We start from the raw sequence: 15,419 nt of genomic DNA, 5'->3' as shown, positions 1-15,419 counted from the left end.
CGTTCCCTCCGCCATTAAGAACCAGTATAATGTATGATAGTAAAATTATTTTTTTTTAAATTTATATGTAGTTTCTTTCATATTATGTTGTTTTATATATATAACTAGGTTTATACATCAAGCGCGCGTTGCGGCACGCTAAATTGTATCATTCTCGCTTTGAACATCACGTATACCAATGAAGTCGATACAAAAGGCTGTTGATATGTTTCAAAGTGACATATTACGAGAATTAGATACACAAAGATACTATGCTACACTCATACATTTATAAATGTTAAGAAGCCAAAATAACCAAAACGTCCAAGCATATGAATTTCATAGAAGATGTGACTAAAGATGGATGTGGTTCGCCTCATCTTTTTTCCATCTTTAGTCTCTTTTATCTTTGGAATAGAGAAGATATGATTGAAGATTAACACATTAGTCTACATATTCAATTTTACATTTTCATTCCATGTCATATTTCCAGCTTGCGACCCGAATTCTCCCTCTTTGATTATTCCCTGCACAAAAAAAAAAAAAACATCAAAACCCACCCACTCGTCTCCATTTTAGTTATCACCAATCATAACTCATGTATATATAATATAGATCGTATATATAATATAAATCTTGTAATTAAATTGAAGTTTGTTAAAGTGAACATATGATACTAACTGTTGTTTGGTTGATACAAAAAGCAAATCCTCTAAAGCCTCATCTAGTCATATTAAATCCCTCTTGATGATTATATAATTAACTTAACTTTGACAAATAGGGGTGTGAATTATGGAGACACTGATTTTGCTTTTAATCAAGCAAAAATTACTTTATAATTGTATAGTCTTTATCATTAGGCATGGGATGGCATATGAATCAAAGATCCTTGCTCAGGTGTGCTTAGCAAAATGAATGTATAACTATAAATAAAGAAAACGGAGTAACTAACCCATGGCATGTGGCAGTTGCCTTTTTTTGGTTTTGCAGATGTTGTGATGGTAGATAGCGTAATTGTTGGAATTAGTCCAGTTGCGAATCAATTCACCTCTTTTTTTTCCTTTGTACTTTTGCAGTAGACGGTTTCGGGCTTTGGTGTCACACCTTCAAAAATTATAACTTGAAATTAAGTTGTGAATTTTTTTTATTAAAAGCTATTTCATGAACATCAATTACTGGTAACCCCATAATCTAATTTCACTAAGCTGCTATCTTTTATTCCTTTTCTAATCAGAAGTGTGGAATAAGAGATGTTAAAATAATGTGATTAAATGCGTACATGTCTGGGCTTGTGCATTCTCAGTGTTGGGCTGAACATATGTGGGCTTATTAATTGGCCCAGTTGTATTTTCTAATGGGTTTCAAGTTGTTGTGGTTGTTACATGCGGTTTAAGAGTTGTTACTAGCTTGATACTTCAAGGGTGTTAAGTGTAAACTTGGATATAAAAGGAGATGTGTGTGGTCAGATTCTTCTACACACTCAGATATTTTCTCTCACTTCTCTCTGGTTGTTTGGGGCGAAACTAGGGTTTCGTAGTTCTTGAGTTCATGCTGTTGAAGATCTGCAGCGTATTGAAGATTCATTACAGATCTTGATCTGTTGTTCTTTTGTATTGTTAGATCCTGTGGATCATAGTTCATTCTGGTTGTATCGTTTCATATAATCAACTGATTTATCATCAGTTGATTGCTTATTACTTGTATTGTTCATAGATCTTACATTTTGTAAGATCAAGCGAGGTTTGGGTGTTTTTCTGGGTTGGTTGAGTAATAAAACTTTTTGTCACCGTTTTGCCACTATTTCTGGTGTTGTGATTATGTTTGTCTTGTTTTACTGTCATTCATACCATTTTTACATGGTATCAGAGCTAATCGCTCCTGATCTGTTTCTTTCCGCTGTTTGTTACTGATTTGGTTGTTATTGTTGTGTTTAGGTTCGCTATTGGTATTCTAAGGCTGCGAATCATTCTGTTATTTGGTTTAGATTGTCTTGATCTTGGGAGTATTTGTTCCGATCTGTGCACTGAAACCCTAACTTAGGGTTTCCTGTTCGTGTGGGGGCTTCATATTCTGCTGGATCTTCAAACTGTGTTGGTCTCTAAAACCCTTGAAGGTTTTAGGGCAAACTGACCAGTTGTGATATTTGGTTTTCTGCATATCAGATTTTGTAGTTCTTGAAAACTACAGATCTGGTATTTGGTGAAAGAATTGCTCCCTCTGTAAGATCGTTCTGTTCTATCTTTTTCTTTCCTGTTGTTGAATAGTTGAAGTCGGGGTAGTGAGGACCTGCACATATTTCTTGTTGTTTGTTCTTCTTGTTTGCTGATCTATTCTTATTTTCTTCTGTGTTCTTTTGTTTGTGCATTGTTATATGTGGTAGTGGTTGTATTCTTGGTTTGCTTGTGTTAATCTTGATAGGGTTTACGGCTCCTGAGTAAAGGCTTGTCCAGGCACCTCTGAGTGACGAACCTGGAATCTGGTCCCTGACTCAGTTTCGCCTTAGGTTGTGTTTGGTCTGTTTGGTTCTTGTTGTGTGTTGTCTGTGGTCTTTTCTGTGTTTTGGTTTTTGTTTGTTTTGATTGTGTGTTCTTATTATGGGTGACGGACCTGGACCTTCGGTTACTCTTATTAGTAAGTTAGACATAGGGTCACCTCTCTATTTGCATCCTAGTGATTCTAGTGCGTTGACTATTGTTAATATAAAGCTTAAGGGTACTGAAAACTATACGGTTTGGGCTAGTGCAATGAAGCTTGCACTAAAAGCTAAAAATAAGTATGGTTTTATAGATGGTAAATGTGAAAAACCAAAGGATGATGATGTGTTGTCTGCCTAGTGGGATCGATGTAACTCAGTTGTGCTTACTTGGTTGTTGAATTCTATATCTGAGGAATTGTTTCTTGGTCAAGTTTTCTCTAAGTTAGCATCTGAGGTCTGGGATGATCTTAAAGAGTCATTTGATAAAGTAGATGGTTCTGTTGTGTATGATTTGTATAAAAAGATCAATAATATTTCTCAAAATGGTAGTTCTGTGGCAGATTATTACAATAGGTTGACAACTATGTGGAAGCAGTTTGATGCAATGTTGCATCTGCCTTCATGTTCTTGTCAAGCTGCCAAGGACTACAATGATTTTTCAACTTTAATAAAATTAATGCAGTTTCTCATGGGACTTGATGATGTTTATCAACCAGTAAGAACGAATCTTTTAACAAGAGAACCATTTCCTTCGGTTAAAGTGGCTTTTTCTATTATTTCTAGAGAAGAGTCACATAGGTTGTCTAGTGGTGGGTCTAAAACACAGAATGTTTCTTTTGTATCTAAGCCTAATCAAGCATTTGATCCTAAAAAAAGAAATAACAGAGGTCCTAATCCTAATTTGAAATGTAATCATTGCAATATGATAGGACATACTGTAGATAGGTGTTTTGAGATTGTTGGGTATCCTTCAGGTTTTAAAAGAAGAGGAAATAATAATCAGTCTAATAAAACCAACTCTAGTACCAATAATAATAATAATAAATCAAATAATGTTGTTGGATCATCTGCTTCTAGTGGTGTTCCTGGGTTCCCTTTCACATCTGAACAGATTACGAAGCTGTTGAGTTTAGTTGGTGAAAAGAGTGGGTCAAGTGCTCAGAGTGCTAATGTGGGAGGTGAGTGTTTTAATGTGTCTAATTTTGTGAGTTGTTCTAGTTCTGTCAGTTTTAGTAACAACTGTGTATGGATTGTTGACTCAGGTGCTAGTCAACATATGGTTAAATCAGATAAAAATATGTTAAATGTTGTTGATGTGTCTGAGTTTAATATTACTGTTGGTCATCCTAATGGAACTAGTGTGAAAGTTTTAAAAATTGGTGATCTAAAACTGACTTATAACATAGTATTGTGAGATGTTTTCTATGTTCCTGATTACTGTGTGAATCTGCTGTCTGTCTATAAGTTAGCTAAGGATAACCATGTATCTGTTGTCTTTAAAGAGAATAGTTGTATGTTACAGGATTCCAGTTCCAAGAAAATTCTGATGAATGGTAGTCAGGATAGTGGTCTGTACTTTGTTGGAAATAATGGTAATGCTGTTAATGTTTGCTTTAATAGTTCTGTTAAGTCTTTTACGTGGCATACTAGGTTAGGACACCCCTCAGATCAGGTCTTAGCTGTGTTAAAAGGAAGTTTAAATATTAATTCAAATGAACATGGTCCATGTGATGTGTGTCACAGAGCTAAACAAGTAAGAGTTCCATTTCCTTTGAGTGAACACAAGTCAAAGTTTGTTGGTGATTTAATACATTTAGACTTATGGGGTCCTTATAAAGTTGCAAGTTATGATGGGTTTAAATATTTTCTAACTGTTGTGGATGATTACTCTAGGTCTGTATGGTGTTATTTCTTGTCAAATAAAACTGAGGTTTTTGATAATTTGAAAAACTTTTATGAACTTGTGCTAACTCAATTTAAAAGGAGAGTTAAAGTGTTTAGAAGTGATAATGGAACAGAATTTGTTAATAATCAAATGAACATGTTTTGTAAGTCTAAAGGCATTCTTCATCAAACGTCATGTTCCTATACTCCACAACAAAATGGTGTTGTGGAGAGGAAACATAGACATTTGTTAAACACAGCTAGGGCTTTGATGTTTCAGGGTGGCCTACCTTTAAGATTCTGGTCTGATTGTGTGCTAACTGCTGTATATTTGATTAACAGGTTACCCTCTAGTGTGTTGAATGGTAGGAGTCCGTTTGAAATGATGTTTGGTTTTAGTCCCTCTTTGTCTCACTTAAGGAACTTCGGATGTTTATGTTTTAGTAGAGTTTTAACTGAATCTGATAAGTTTGCATATCATGCAGACAAGTGTGTGTTTCTTGGCTATTCAAATTTTAAAAAAGGGTATAAGTTGTTAAGTTTGGATAATAAAAAAATATTCTTTTCCAGAGATGTAAAATTTTATGAGAATGTTTATCCATTCAAAGTTAAGTCGTTTGATAATCAAGAAACCGTTTGTGAAAAAAATTTAAACCATGTTAACTTTTTTGACGAATTTGCATCGGAAGTTCCTAATATGCCCGATGATGAAGAGGGTACAAATGGTGCAAATAATCATGTTAGTGATGATCAGCAGCCATTGTCACCCTCTACATCAGCCCCTGATCCTAATGTTGGTCATAGTCAACAGTTAGGACAGGAGAGCAGTAGTGGACAGGATGATAATGGCGGGGCAGAGGACACTTTAGGTTTAAATGAAGACACCCTTTCTGAGGGTACACATAATGTTAGGAAGTCATCCAGAAGTGTTGTGTTTCCTAAAAAATATAGTGATTATGTTGTTGAAGGGAGAGTCAAATATGGTATTGAAAAGTCTGTTAACTATTCAAACTTATCTGTTGAAAATCTGTGTTTTGTGTCTAGTTTGAATAAGATGGTTGAACCATCTTCCTATTCAGAAGCCATTAAAGATCCTAGATGGATTGAGGCTATGAATAAGGAGATGGAAGCCTTGTATAAAAATGAAACTTGGGTTCTTGTTGACTTACCTAAAGATAGAAAACCTATAGGATGTAGGTGGATTTATAAAATAAAATACAAGTCTAATGGTGAGGTTGAACGGTTTAAAGCTAGACTTGTTGCTAAGGGTTATAGCCAACGAGAAGGAGTGGATTTTGGAGAAACTTTTTCTCCGGTTGTAAAGATGGTTACTATTCGTTGTGTGTTAAGTCTAGCTGTTCAAAATAGTTGGCCTATTTTTCAACTTGACATTAATAACGCCTTTTTATATGGTTCAATTTCAGAAGATGTTTATATGTCTTTACCTCCTGGATATTTTTCTGAAAATGAAACCAAAGTGTGTAAGCTTGTTAAGTCCTTGTATGGGCTTAAACAAGCAACTAGGAAGTGGAATGAAAAACTAACTCAAGTTTTAGTTACTATGGGCTTTGTGCGGAGTGTATGTGATCATTCTATGTTTACTCTGTCTAAAGATTCTGTGTTTGTTGTTCTTTTGGTGTACGTTGATGATATAATTGTTACAGGAAATTCTGAATCTGAAGTGTTAAATGTGAAACAAATTTTAAGTGTAAACTTTCAAATTAAAGATTTAGGAGTCTTGAAGTATTTTTTAGGAATAGAAGTATTGTACGCTGATGATGGTTTGTGTTTAACCCAAAGGAAGTATTGTTTAGAGTTGTTAGATAAGTTTGGGTATTTGGGAGTCAAACCGGTTAACACACCAATTGAACAAAGTCATGTTTTGGCTGGCAAGTTAGATAAAAATTTAGATCTTGTTAAAGATGTTACAGGATTTCAAAAGTTAATTGGAAAACTGATTTATTTGTCTATAACTCGACCTGATATTAGCTATGCTGTTCAGTTTCTAAGTCAGTTTATGCATGCTCCTAATTCTGGTCATTTGCAAATTGCGTTACGGTTACTGAAGTACTTAAAGTTGTCCCCAGGAAAAGGAGTTATGTTTAAAAAAGCGAGTGTGTTTAGTGTAAAGGGGTATGTTGATTCTGATTGGGCTAAATGTTTAGCTACAAGAAAGTCTGTTACGGGGTTTTGTATATTCCTTGGAAACTCTTTAGTTTCCTGGAAAAGTAAAAACAGAGCGTTGTGTCTCGATCCACAGCAGAGGCAGAGTATAGAGCTATGTGCTCTGCCACATGTGAAATAATGTGGATCTTGAATATTTTAAAGGAACTGAACGTTAGTTATGAATTGCCTGTTAAGTTATTTTGTGACAGCCAATCAGCTATTTCTATCGCCTTGAATCCAGTGTTTCATGAGCGAACTAAGCATTTTGAAATAGATCTTCATTTTTTGCGAGAAAAAATAGCTGATGGGGTTGTTACACCTGAAAAAGTTGCCACTGATCTTCAGTTGGCTGACTTGCTTACGAAAGGCCTGAGTTGTGTTCAGCATGATTCATTGTGTTCTGATTTAGGGTTAGTTGACATGTTCGCTGTTTGAATCAAGGGGGAGTGTTAAAATAATGTGATTAAATGCGTACATGTCTGGGCTTGTGCTTTCTCAGGGTTGGGCTGAACATATGTGGGCTTATTAATTGGCCCAGTTGTATTTTCTAATGGGTTTCAAGTTGTTGTGGTTGTTACAGGCGGTTTAAGAGTTGTTACTAGCTTGATACTTCAAGGGTGTTAAGTGTAAACTTGGATATAAAAGGAGATGTGTGTGGTCAGATTCTTCTACACACTCAGATATTTTCTCTCACTTCTCTCTGGTTGTTTGGGGCGAAACTAGGGTTTCGTAGTTCTTGAGTTCATGTTGTTGAAGATCTGCAGCGTATTGAAGATTCATTACAGATCTTGATCTGTTGTTCTTTTGTATTGTTAGATCCTGTGGATCATAGTTCATTCTGGTTGTATCGTTTCATATAATCAACTGATCTATCATCAGTTGATTGCTTATTACTTGTATTGTTCATAGATCTTACATTTTGTAAGATCAAGGGAGGTTTGGGTGTTTTTCTGGGTTGGTTAAGTAATAAAACTTTTTGTCACCGTTTTGCCACTATTTCTGGTGTTGTGATTCTGTTTGTCTTGTTTTACTGTCATTCATACCATTTTTACATGGTATCAGAGCTAATCGCTCCTAATCTGTTTCTTTCCGCTGTTTGTTACTGATTTGGTTGTTATTGTTGTGTTTAGGTTCGCTATTGGTATTCTAAGGCTGCGAATCATTCTGTTTTTTGGTTTAGATCGTCTTGATCTTGGGAGTATTTGTTCCGATCTGTGCACTGAAACCACTTTGTCATCTTTTGTGATGGGTCGTCTTCGAAAACTTTTAAAATAATTTAGGCCTCGGGCGAAATAAAAAATACGCCCAAAATTCTTGTAAGAGGAAATGAATTAAAAAAACAAGACCTTGGTGGTACAGCCAAGCCATGAACTTGGGATGATTTTTTCCAATCCACCACCAACACTTTTATGTATAATAAATGAATGCGTATATCAAATATATAATTTACTATATATATAAAAGCTTATAAAAACCTTTCGGACCCTTTAAAAATTTGGGCTCCAGCGACGGCACGGGTTGGCCGGCCTAAGAGTCGGCCTTTTGATGGCAACATCTTCTTGGGCCTTGCCCCTCTCCTTTAACATGACCAACTTGTTTTGCCTTTGCCCTTTTGCTCACAACATCATCCCCTTCTTTTTGTGATGTGAAAGGCAAAGCCCCTAAGATTTACGTAGCGCTATTACACCCTCAAGCTTTCGTCCATAACTCCATACAACCTATTGATGAAAGTATTTGATTATTTAATGAAAAACCAATGTTGCTTTTGGTTTCAGCATATTTACTTTTCTAAAGCCCATTTAGATCACAAATGGCCCAAATGAACTAACACAACAATAGTTTAACTCCAATTGGGTCTAAACATGGCCCAATTGAACCAAAGCTATATACCTATATACCCATCCATTCTATGTAGTATACACCTTAGACTGCGGGGTATGGGGCGGGAGTTTGGGCGTGGGTAGCGGGAAAACACCCAAGCCACCACCCCGGGTGGGCATGGGTTTCGGCGTGGCCCTTGGGGCATGGGTTTCAAGCCGGGCGTGGGGCGGATTGGCCATCCTAGTTGGCTGAATATCATTGGCTCACCAGCCACGTCATAGCGGGCCATCCCAAAAGTTTTGAATTTTAAATTCAAACCGTTGGCTTGGCCAAGCGGTCACCCCAACCGGTCACCCAAACCCCAACATCCTCCATATAAATACCCCCAAACCCCTACCGGGTGGTCCATCCCAACCCCCACCGTGGTCCCAAAAATTCGACAAAACCCACCTGCTGCCCAGCCGGTCACCACAAACCCAACATCCCACGAACCCGCTATGGCATCCTGGACCCACCACGAAGAACTTGCCCTGGTCACAAGCGTCGTTGACGCTATGAAGGGGCGGCCACCGGGCCAAACCAAATATTGGCCGGAAGCTTTCGCGGCCTACCGACAAAACGTCGGTAACGACCGCCACAACCTCAACGCGTGCCAACATAAATGGCGCGAGCTACGGCCCAAGCTCGAGCGTTTCAAGGCTTACTACGATGCGGTTCCCGGTGGCGAGTTAAGCCACGAGGACCGGGTGGTGGTGGCGAACATAGAGTTTCGCGGCAAGGAAAAAAAGGTGTTCGACAAGATGGACCTTTTTGAAATTTATTTAACGCTTTAGGTTTCTTATTTTGTAATTTTTAGGTTTATGCAATTTTATAAATAATGAAGTTGTATGTTTTTTTTTATAAATGTTTGTGTGATTTTTTTAAATTTTGTATATTTTTTTTTATAAACTACCCTGCCACGCGGTTCACCCAACCCAAGCCCAACCCACGCCCCGCCATACCCCGCGGACACGTAACCCGGCAGTGGACTGGCTCCGCGGACAGGTGTGACCAAATGCCCAACCCAAGCCCTAACCCCCGCCCCACCATACCCCACGGTCTTATTATTAATACTTGAAAACAATACAACCCCTTGAACAAATACACACAAACATGAATACTATAAATCTTCATCTTCCAATCCACCTTTAACAAATCTTCCCACTTTTGCTCCATCCAAATCAACCCATTTGGACTTTTGAGAGCCTTGACTTCAAACCCTTGACTTTCGTTATCAATAACTGCTTGATGTTGACTTTTTTGAATTTTCAACTCCTGGACAGTTTGTACAGTTGTCCAACTTTGACTATAATCAATCTTGACCACGGTTGACCAGCACCCAATCTTTAGCCATCTGAGCATAATTGACTGATTTTTGACAATTTTGACAATATGTCAAGCATTGACTTTTTATACCTTTGACTTTCCATAGGACTGCATTGAGATTTCCCCTTCATTTGACTTACACTTGCAGATTAAAACAATTGCATATCATCCTCTTCTGATAGGTGGTTCAAGTGAGCTGTAAAAACAGTTAAATAAAAAATAACAAACATTTACATATAACTACACATATATAGAAAGTTTATCACTTATAATTATAAGACAAAAATGTATAACCTTTATAAAACAAAAATTTATCCTCATAAGTCGCAACTGAAAGAGGAAATATTTTTTTTTTAAATACCTTTATAAAACATTATAATTATAAGATCCATTACATGAGTTGAGATACAAATCTTGTTAGTGACAAATACTTTTTCATAATGAATTTACTTAATAAACTATTGAACTTCCAAAACAGAGCTGACAAAACAGAATTTTATAGATAAACTTAAATTATAATCTGACCACAATTTACTTTCACAAAACTGAAATACTGTAAACAGCTGAAATATTGTTAACGAGCCGGCTCAATTGGGCTCGAGTGGCTTGAGCATTTTACGAGCCGAGCTCGAGCTCGGCTTTTCTTCGATAAAATAAACGAGCCCAGCTTGGCTTGGCTAGGATCGACTATAGTCCTAAGCCAGACTGAAATAGTCAAAACCCGAATCACCCTGGCATATTTAAATTTATCTTTTATAGTGAAGTTTGGATGAGTTGTACTTGCGTTCGAGATCGAAATGAGGTATTTGTTTGGATGAGTTATACTTGTGTTCAAGATTGATATGCATGTTATTTCCTACATGAACTATATTTCTATATCGTATATATCATACGTGAATCTAATGTTGGCGAAGCGTGCATAGATTTTCTGATTCTAACCAATGTGTAAAAGTTAACTAAAAAACACGGGTAAAAAGGTACTAGTAGTTTCTTTATGCGTATACACAACTTCAATTAATAAGAAAAAGATGAAAATATTATAGGCAGCAGCAAAATTCGAAAAAGAATTGTCTTGCAACTATATACATGGGTCGGCATATCTTTTTCAAAAGCTATCCATTATATCCTTTGTTTGTTGAATACTCATCCATTCCTTGCAATAATATGCATATCCTTTGTTTGATTGATACTCATCCTTTCCTTGCAATAATTATATGCTTTACGTACAGTTGTTGTATTGCCTTTACTTTTTCTTCACATTCTTGCTTTGGTTTTCCAGCTTACACTTCTTGGATCACCATCGATCTTTCTCTGATTCTAACATTTTGAAATAGTAATCATGGGAGATGCAGCTATTTCAGCTCTTGTGAAGGATGTGATAGGGAGACTGACTTCTGAACTTATCAAAGAGTTTGGTCTACTTCGGCGATTCAAGGGCGATATTATGCGTCTCAAGGAAGATTTCGAGCAGATCCAAGCTGTTCTTGAAGATGCAGAAGAGAAACACATCAAGGAAAAGGCTGTAGAGTTATGGCTTCAGCGTCTTAGATCTGCATCGTTCAAGGTAGAAAATGTGTTGGATGATATCTCAACTGAAGCTTTGCTACGAAGTCTACACAAAGAGATAGACGTCGAAAGAGGAATCAAAATAGGCATCAAATACAAGGTAAGAGCCTCATTCTCCAAATTTAAGTTTCGTGTTAGGGCTGCTCACAAAGTTAAAGCCATAAGAACAAAACTGGATGAGATAGCATCCAGGAGATTTGAGTTAAACTTGATCTCTAGTGACACAAGTCATGTAGATGTGGGAGTTGAAGGTGAGATGCCTAATAGGGAAACTAGCTCACTTATACTTGATTCTTCAAAAATTTTAGGAAGAGATGAAGAGGTGGAGATGGTTATAAGAACGGTATGCAACAAAGATATAGGAAAATATGACAATGGTGATATTCGGGTGTATGGTATTTGGGGTATGGGAGGTCTAGGAAAGACTACTCTAGCTCAATTAGTCTATACCCATAAGAGAGTTGATCAATATTTCGACTTAAAATGTTGGGTGTATGTCTCTGAAAACTTCCAAGTTAATGAGATAATGAAAAAAATCATCGAGTCCGTAGATAAATCTGGGTGTACGCTTACACAGCTCGATACGTTGCAAGCTTCCCTCCAAAACAAGTTAATGGGAAGAAAATTCTTAATTGTACTAGATGATGTTTGGGCTGAAGAGAACGAAGAGGGAAAATGGAAAACATTAAGTGGAACATTAAGTTGTGGGGAAGAAGGAAGTATTGTTGTGATGACAACACGGTCAGAGAGAACTTGTCAAATGATGGCTAACGTTGGTGAGTTACAACATGAGCTGGGATGTTTATCAGAAGAGAAGTCATGGTTATTATTCAAGAAGCATGCATTTGCACAAGGAAGAGTGGGGGATGACGAACGTAAGCTAGAGCCTATTGGAAGGGAAATAGTTGTGAAATGTAAGGGGCTGCCTTTGGCGGTGAAGACTTTGGGCAGCTTAATGTGGTCAAAAAGTAGTAGCAAAGACTGGCAACGTGTGAAAGACAGTAACATATGGAACTTACAAGAAAATAATGTCTTGCCTGCTTTAAAGTTAAGTTATGATAACTTGGTTCCACATTTAAAGAGATGTTTTTCTTATTTTTGTTTGTTTCCTAAAGGCTATGAACTAAAAAAAGATGAACTGATCTTGTTGTGGGTAGCAAACGGTTTCATTCCGCCCAGAGAAGAAACAGACAACTTGTATGTGATTGGAGAAGAAAGTTTTAATTGTTTGGTTTGGAAATCCCTCTTCCAGGTGGATGATTATGGCAGATGTAAAATGCATGATCTAGTGCATGACATGGCACGGCATGTAATGAAACATGATTGTTTAGTTATAGAGCCTGCTTGTAACGAGGTTAAAATCCCAGATGAGGTGCTTCATTTGAGCTTGTCATGTCCGGATGAAAAGTTAATTTTATCATCTGAGGATTTAGGAAAGTTAACATCATTAAGGTCAATATTCATGTTCGGGCAGGGGGATGAAGATTGCATTAGTCAACTTTTCAACCACATGTATGTAAGGGTATTACACTTGGCTCTTACCAACTTATGGACATTACCTGAATCAATTTATAAACTCAAACATGTGAGATACTTGAATTTATCAAAATCAAGGATAGAAGCTTTACCCGAGTCGATTATGTATCTCCAAAACTTGCAAGTGTTGGTTTTATGTGATTGTTGGAGATTGTGTAAGTTGCCTGAATCAATTTGTAAGCTCAGATATCTGAAATACTTGACCTTACTAGGCTCGGGAATAGAAGTTTTACCTGACGGCCTAAAAGACATGATTAGCCTTCAACGTTTGGACATCAATGGTTGTGATTCACTCCGACATTTGCCGTTTGGAATCGGGAAACTAACTAGTCTTCGAATGCTTCCACGATTTCCTGTCGGTAAGGAGAGAGGGGCCAAAATAAGTGAATTGGGGGATTTAAATCTTCTTGAGGGGGAGTTGTGCATAGAAGGACTTAAGAATGTTGGAGGTTTAAGTGAGGCCAAGAGTGCCAATCTCATATGCAAAACAAATCTGTCGATGTTGCTGTTAGACTGGTCGGACAAGGGTACCTATACCTGGGAAGAAATTACACCAGAAATGTTTCCAGAAGAGGTTCTTGAGGGATTAGAGCCAAATCCATCTTTAGAGATATTGCAAATGAAGTATTTCATGGGAAAGACCATTTCTCCAAGTTGGATGGACAATTTAAGGAATTTGGTTGAAATTGTTTTCTATGATTGTAAGAACTGTGAGCATATTCCACCACTTGGGAGACTCCCCAGTCTTAGGGTTATTCAGTTGGTGGATATGCGTTCTTTGAAGTATTTTCACGATGATGATATAAACATGTCAGTAGATAACACCGATATGTTTATTTGTTTACAAAGATTAGAGATCATCTTGTGTGTGGAATTAATTTCTTTACCAGATAATCTTCCAAAACTGGAGGATTTAGAATTAAATAACTGTTTCAAATTAATTTCTTTACCGTGTAATCTTCCAAGCATCAGAAAGATGAACATTGAATATTGTCATGGATTACTTTCTCTACCGGATGAGATTCAGAGTTTCAAGGATCTAAACCAACTTGTGATAAGAGGTTGTAAACATCTTGGTAAAAGGTGTAAAAGAAACACGGGTGAAGATTGGCATAAAATTTCTCACATTCCTGATCTAAGTAATGATGTTCCCGATCTAAGTGATGATGATGATCTATTGTAAGATTTATCTCCTTTATTCTTTTTATTTTCTAACCTTTTTAAAAAAAAAAAACAATAGTGAAGTTTTCTTATTTAGCAAACAAGAAATTAAAGTATTTGATTTTGCTTGGACGTTGCTTTTGATTTCAGTTTTTTTTTTTTTTTTTTTTTGAAATATCGTTACAATGGAAGAAAATGTTAAAAAATACAATGACCTTTGCTCCGTTCCATATAACATTTTGAAAAGATATATAAAAATTATAGAAATATTATTAACCTTAGTTTCATCTGACATGCATACATAACTTCACTACGTTTTTTTTTTCATTATGCGTGCAATTTGTTGGCAAACTAAATTATGTTTGAATTTAGCAAAACAAAGTTCGTGAATCGTGTTTTTTTCTCCAATTTAGTTACAACACTTGGCGATGGTGATGATGAAGGTTGAAGAGATTGACGAATGATGGTTAGTGACTTAACTTGGCACTCTATACACAAGGCAACCTTGGTGCATGTACCGAATGTTTTTGTTTACGTTTCTTGCAACATGAACATGTGTCTCGTTTGTTCGTGAATTTTTGTTGTGTTTGTCCATTTGCGTACACAATTTATGTGTTTGTTTATGTTTGTCAACATATTCATTTAAATTTATTACTTATCATTTCAGGAACAAATATGGATGATGTGATTTGTTGATCAATACAATAGATTGAAGACGTAGTATCTATATGCAATTTCGGACGTTAGTATTTTACCTCATTTTTTATCATCTAAAAGTATTTAGACATTAATTTGGATATTGTTGTTTATTTTTAAAACGTTTGATATTATTGAATTGTGTTATGAAATGTTATTTAGACTTTAATTTGGAGTTGTTTATGAATACGATCTCTTTGTTACTTTCCGGGGATATAAGTGTCCAAAAAAAATTCTCCGATCTTAATCAAAGTATGTCATTAACATGCGGTGAGGCATTGCGGAGTGCTGACGTGGAGCAGGGTCACACGGAACACCACTTGCCGCCCTCATTTCGCAAATTCATGGGACCCCCATCCCCACGAAGATCGTAAAACATGCCATGTTAACAGGGTATTGAACATGAATGAGACACATATAGTTTGACATGCCACTTTCTTAAACACTAACACATACATGTTTACTAAGAGGATCACATGACATGTAACATTTAATACGCTTAAATATAAATGATTCAATAACAGGAATGAGACCACGTTTCATAAATCGCTAACCATGGTTAAGAAATAATGAAACACAATTAAATGTGACGAGTTCAATAGCACGAATTACACGACACATTTAATACGCTTAAATATAAGTGATTCAATAACAGGAATGAGACGACATGTTTCATAAATCACTAACCATGGTTAAGAAATAATGAAACACAGGTAACACGATAAAATAACATGAACGCATTACCATATGTTTTAATTATTAATATTAA

At 36.4% G+C, this 15,419-nt stretch overlaps 1 protein-coding gene across 1 annotated transcript; it reads left to right on the top strand.

Moving 5' to 3' along the window:
* Positions 1–11,030: 11,030 nt before the first annotated feature.
* Positions 11,031–13,439, top strand: LOC110886619 (putative disease resistance protein RGA3; the record flags this gene model as incomplete). Its single annotated transcript, XM_022134433.2, has 1 exon — positions 11,031–13,439. A coding segment is annotated over exon 1 (2,409 nt), but the record flags the coding sequence as incomplete, so codon positions are not given.
* Between the last annotated feature and the right edge of the window lie 1,980 nt (positions 13,440–15,419).

The sequence above is a fragment of the Helianthus annuus genome, chromosome 1, assembly GCF_002127325.2.
Source record: "Helianthus annuus cultivar XRQ/B chromosome 1, HanXRQr2.0-SUNRISE, whole genome shotgun sequence".
Classification (NCBI taxonomy): Eukaryota; Viridiplantae; Streptophyta; class Magnoliopsida; order Asterales; family Asteraceae; genus Helianthus; species Helianthus annuus.
Note: the sequence above shows the minus strand (reverse complement) of the source record. Positions and strands in the feature narration are given on the sequence as shown.